The sequence below is a fragment of the Neltuma alba genome, unplaced genomic scaffold (genome assembly GCF_004799145.2).
Source record: "Neltuma alba isolate B1F8T4 unplaced genomic scaffold, ASM479914v2 tig00011499_pilon, whole genome shotgun sequence".
Classification (NCBI taxonomy): domain Eukaryota; kingdom Viridiplantae; phylum Streptophyta; class Magnoliopsida; order Fabales; family Fabaceae; genus Neltuma; species Neltuma alba.
In genome coordinates, this window is record NW_021636167.1 from 311,338 (window position 1) to 317,229 (window position 5,892).

Here is a 5,892-nt window from a genome sequence, read left to right on the forward strand (position 1 = left end):
AGGGCATCCACAATTAATGATCGTTGAGCTTAAATAGAATATATTAACTTTTTTAAGGTAATCTTTTTTTAATCCACCCGACTTTTGTCCTTAGGGCATCCTACTGTTTGCTAGCTCATAAGCTTTTAATTGTCTCCGTTACTCTTTCTTTTATTCTGCGGCAGCAATGCTATTACACATCGTAACACAGTTAAAGGGCCATTTGGCTCCCTATTTATATCCCCCTCCATGCATTCTCAATCCTCATCCCTCTTTTTCTCAAAGATCTTCATAGCCTTCTTCTTCTTCTTTTTCTGTTTCTGTGTTTACTTCTGCAGCAGCCATGGTGGTTCTATCCCACTCCTCACTAAGCCAGTTCTTACTCCCCAACTCATGCATGCCAACGAACACCTCAAGTTTCCTCAATGAAATCCCAGAAATTGACCTCTCTGACCCACAGGCCAAGACCCTTATCGTCAAAGCCTCCCAAGACTTGGGTTTCTTCAAGCTCGTCAACCATGGCGTCCCATTCGACCTCATCTCCAACCTCGAAACCCAGGCTCTCAATTTCTTCGCACTTCCTCAGCCTCACAAAGACAGATTAGGCCCTCCCGACCCCTTTGGCTATGGCAACAACAAAATCGGCCCTAACGGAGATGTCGGTTGGATCCAGTATCTTCTTCTCAACATCAACCCTGAAGTAGTCTCTCCCAAATCTCTCTCCATTCTCCAAGAAAACCCAGAAACTTTCCGGTAAAATTTCCACACAAAAACAGAGTCCCCTGTTTCTCACTTTCTTCTCTTCCAAATCATCCCTTTTTTTACCTCTTTATCTGAGAAACCCCACAAAATTGTGAATTTTCAGGCGTGCAGTGGAGGAATACATATCCGCAATGAAGAATATGAGCTGTAAAGTTCTGGAATTAATGGCGGAAGGTCTGGGGCTGGAACAGAGGAATGCATTCAGCAAGCTTCTGAAAGACGAAAGTGACTGCTATCTCAGGCTGAACTATTATCCGCCATGTGAGGAGCTTGAAGGAATGAAGATTGAAGGAAAGCTGATAGGTTTCGGAGAACACACAGACCCACAAATCATCTCTGTTCTGAGATCAAACGCCACGTCTGGTCTGCAAATCTGTATGAAAGATGGAACCTGGGTTTCAGTTCCACCTGATAATACTTCCTACTTCGTCAACATTGGCGATTCCCTTCAGGTACGTGCCAAGCTTTTCATTCTCCATATTACATTTAAAAAAAATCTAATTTTGATATATATATATATATATATATATTTATATAGGTTATGACAAATGAGAGGTTTAGAAGTGTGAAGCACAGAGTGGTGCCAGACACAAGCAAATCGAGATTGTCTATGATATATTTCGTTGGACCAGCTTTGAATGAAAAGATAAGGCCTCTGCCTTCTCTTATGAGCAACCAAGAAGAAAGCTTGTACAAGGAATTCACATGGTACGAGTACAAGAATGCTGGTTCCAAGACCAGGCTTTCTCATGATAGGCTTGCCCTCTTCCACAAATCTTCACCCTCCTGTTAACTTAGAGAGAGAGAGAGAGCTAGTTATGGGCTCTTTTGTCATATTGAGTATGTGGTCTTATGAAACAAGTTTCTGAGAGTTTGAGGTAGCCTGTCCTGGTACTGTTTATATATTTATGGTATGAGGAATTCTAGGTTGTTTGGTTGGTTACTATCTTACGCGTCGTTGTTATTATCTTTAGTATTTCTCAGTCACATATCTGTAATAGGCAATACCTTTCCATGTGAATGTGAAATATCTGTGGAGTTATATTATTGGAATGTCTGAATTAATTATTTGATGGCTAGATTATGGTGATGATTAATGATCACGTACGTCAAGCAAAGAGAGAAAAGAGTGGATACAATTAGTGTTGTTTGGTGTTTCAACGTTGAAGTTCTCATTGGGGGGGACTCATATTATGCGTATTGGTCTCATTAATTTCTTAATTCAAGTGGTTGCCCACCAAATTACTTGCATTTTCTCCTCTAATTTTCTTATTTCAAGTAAAATAATACACCCTTGTTTGGCGCTGCTGACGTGCACAATAACGATGTAGTCAACATAAAAAGAAACTAGTATTTCTTTTTTTTTATTTAAAGAGTATGCATGGTATGAGATTATAAGTGTGATCAAAATTTATGCAACTTTCTATTTATAAGTGAGTTTTCATGCTACTAGACCATCGATGGAAAGAAACTAATACTTTTCTGATCCTTAATATAAGACATATTCAACTAATTTGACTAGATTAAGAAAGTTAGCTAAGTTAGTTAACTATAAGAAATATGATATATTTTTTCTAAAACACCATAATTATCTTTCTTAATATCCTCCTTCCCTCAGTTACTTGATTATGGCTGAGAGAGTATCTATAAAGGTAATTTAGGAAAAATTGATAAATATGAGAAATAGATCTTATATTTAGGATCAAAATTAACTTAACAATTGGGTCTTATATTAAAAACCGGAGGAGTATTTCTTTTTTATTTAAAGGGTAAGCAATAATAGCTTGAAATTATAAGTGGATCAAAATCTGCAACATTCTACCTATAAGAGAGGTCTCATGCCACTAAGTGGTGAGTAGAAAGAAACTAAGATTTGATTTGTTATGTTTTAAAAGTTTTTGTTATGTTACCCAATTATGTTTTTGTAAAATATTTTTATGCGGGTGCCATGGTTATTCTTTTATCTATTCAGCTTAATTATTTATTTTTATTCTCCTTTTATTTTGCTACCTAATAATTCTTTCAGGAATAGCATGAATGAGTACTTTCTTCACCTTTTTTTATTAGACATTTCTTTCTTATTATCCTTAGTACGAAACTTTTTATAAAAATAAATGAAATTTGGATGACTCATTCCAAAAATACATATTTCTTTAACACTCTCTCATCTTGATTAAGCATAATTTTAGAAATTGTAATATGTTTTACACTTCACCTTCTTTCATCAATAAAAACTAGTTAATGAGCCCTTATGGGAAAGATAAAAAGAGTATGAAGAGAATAAATGATAAATTCTAATACACAAATGTTAAATTTTTTTGGTGACATCTTTGCAAAATAATGATAATATGATTGGAGTAACTAATACTTTTATAGAGTCGAGACCATATATTTGAGTATGAGTGTGCAAAGGAAAATACATAGATACGAGATATACATTGTACATGTGGAAAATTAAAAACTCATAAATATGACATATAAGAAAATTGCTACCTCTAAATGTATAAAATCCAAAAAAAAAATATTTTTATGATTCCTATAACAAGACAATGAAATTGACATGTCAGATGTAACTTATTGCGCCAGTTTGATTACAATGGGTAAAAATTGTTTTCTTAAAAGTGAGAAAAAATGTTTGAATATTTGTTGTCTATTGTCTTATTTTCAAAATTATTTTACTATAGAAAAATAAGAACAACTTGTAAATTGTTTCTGTTCCCATCTATCATTGACCATCGTTGATCATCATTAACTACAGCTAGAGCCATCAAAACGGGCCAAGCCCATCGGGCCAACCCTTTTAAGCCCTTTTAAATAGAGGGTCGGGCTTGTATTTTAAGTGGTTGAAAAGGAAATTGGGCTTAAAAGGGCTAGCCCTATAGGGCTCAAAAATAAAAGGGCCAACCCTTTAGGGCCAAGGGCTAGCCCTTTTAAGCCCGTCTATTTTTTTTAAATTATTATCAATATATTTATAAAGTTATAGATTAGTCTTTTATGAATAACTTTAAATTAGAAAAATACCTAGAAGTCAATACTCAAGCTAGATAATTGAAAAGAATTAAATGTCTTGGACTTGTAGAAGAATAATTAAAATCAATTTTCAATTCTTTCAAGAATGGTAACTGATATTCTTAACATTTTAATCACCATAATAGCTAGTAGATCTTCATTTACCATCGGTTTACATATCTTAACAAAGTGTAAAACTTTTCTTATTCGAACAAATGTTCAGGTTCTTATTTGTACTTATAACTACTGCATAGTTTTATTTCAGATAAGGTAAATGAAGACAAAAACCTTAATATTTTTATCACTGAAGAAGAGCTCACTTGTAGTAAAGAACAATCAAATATTGCTGATCTTGATGATACTGATGAAGATGAAGATAAAGATAATAATTATGTTGATATTGTTAATCTTTAACTGCTAGGTTTTATCTTTCTGTTTTTCATGTTTTGTTAGATTTTGATTTTTTTTATTTTGGACAATAGTTTATTGGCATTTAATTTTTTTTTTCTATACACCACTAATTTATTTTACTTATATTTATAATTTAAATAAAAAATCTTAGAAGTTTTGTTGATTTATTTTTTATTTTAAAATAATTAAAAAGAATTTAAATTTTAAAAAATAACATAAAAGGGCCAGCCCTTTTAAGCCCTGAGCCCGCATGCCTAAGGGCCGGGTTTTAATAATTAGATAATTTTAAGGTATATGGGTTTTAAAGGGCCGGCCCTTTTAGGCCCTGACCCTTCAAGGGCTAGCCCGGCCCTAAAGGGCTAGCCCTTATTGACAGCTCTAACTACAGCTATAATCATAGTTGACCACTGCCTTTGTTGACCGCTTCATACTCAAAATTTAACTAGTTTCAAACAAGATTTTGCGAAGGAAAAAAAATCTTTCTATTTTTCATATGTAATTTCAAAATAAAATTGTTCAAATATATTCATTGATTTCTCATCAATAATCAAACTTATACTCCAAAAAGTAGCTACCCAAAACTATTTTAAAAACGTAAAACAGCATCAAGAAACAAGCTTGTAGTCTTATATATTTTGTATTTTTATTCGCATTTCTTTCTATTTTTCATTCAAACTACACATTTTTTTGTGCATTATGTATATAGAATGAAGTGAATTTTACTATTTACAATAATAATTTATTTATCATATGCTACCTCTAGTCCCTAAAATACGAACTATTTGGAAGTTAAATTTGGTATAAATATGACATCTCAATCAATCCTATCTCTTATATTTATCATATTTCTCTAAACAAAATTACCTAATTTATAAGTTAATATATAATCTAATGTTATTCATAGGTATTCTAGCTAGTGAAGATCTAAGTCAAATTTATTTTAATTAACTAATTCACTAGACTCTCTCAACTTACATAAATTATTTAAGTAGCTTTTATATTAAATAGCAGATGAGTAACTTTTTATAAATTCTATATTTTATATTTATAAAAAAATAGGATAGGGATGAGAAGATATACACACACACTAGCTTTAGAAGTGGTCTCTTTCTTTCTCTCTCCTGAAAAATGGAAGATTCTTAGAGACAAGAGAGGGAGAGAAATGTACTTGAGCTTAGTGGAATGTCTGTAGTCGCAAGGGTCAAATCGCTATCATGGCATAAATCCTCCCAAGTGATGTTATGGTCCAATAAATCTATACATATCAAAGAACGAACGGAGAGAAAATCAAATAGAAGAACATTTAACTGTTTGATAATTTTCAATTTTTCCCCTATATATTTTCTTTAAAAATATCTTATTCAATAATTTATTTGAGTAAATAATAGCTAGAATCCAAACTCGTTTGTGGTTGCCCATCCAAATGCATCATTTTATTCTTCAGTGTTCCCAACGTGCCTTACGAATTCAGCTTATCTCCATTCTAAATGTTTGTCCTTATTTGTGCCCCCATTGTACCCAAATGGCTATGCAATTTAGGCCGTCATTATTGCTTAAGTTCAATACCTATGCCTTTTTTCTTGTATAGAAAACATTGTATATGAAATGTTATCAACTAATTAGCACAAGTTAAGAAGATATCAATTCTTGAGAACAACACCACGTTAGATCACTCAAATTGTCTCAATATTTTTGGCATTCTTAATCACATCAGAGCCGTGTAAAGGAAAT

At 32.7% G+C, this 5,892-nt stretch overlaps 1 protein-coding gene across 1 annotated transcript; it reads left to right on the forward strand.

Moving 5' to 3' along the window:
* The first annotated feature begins 246 nt into the window (after positions 1-246).
* Positions 247-1,818, forward strand: LOC114714345 (gibberellin 2-beta-dioxygenase-like). The gene is made up of 3 exons (XM_028899072.1): positions 247-732; positions 845-1,193; positions 1,280-1,818. The coding sequence occupies exons 1-3, from the start codon at positions 323-325 to the stop codon at positions 1,532-1,534; spliced, it is 1,014 nt and encodes a 337-aa protein (XP_028754905.1). The 5' UTR covers positions 247-322; the 3' UTR covers positions 1,535-1,818.
* Positions 1,819-5,892: the final 4,074 nt, after the last annotated feature.

Bases quoted from the DNA above. Each gene is read 5' to 3' on its own strand.
- LOC114714345 (XM_028899072.1), top strand. From the start codon at position 323: ATGGTGGTTCTATCCCACTCCTCACTAAGCCAGTTCTTACTCCCCAAC. The intron at 733-844 runs GTAAAATTTCCA...GTGAATTTTCAG, and splicing joins GAAAACCCAGAAACTTTCCG to GCGTGCAGTGGAGGAATACA. The intron at 1,194-1,279 runs GTACGTGCCAAG...ATATTTATATAG, and splicing joins ACATTGGCGATTCCCTTCAG to GTTATGACAAATGAGAGGTT.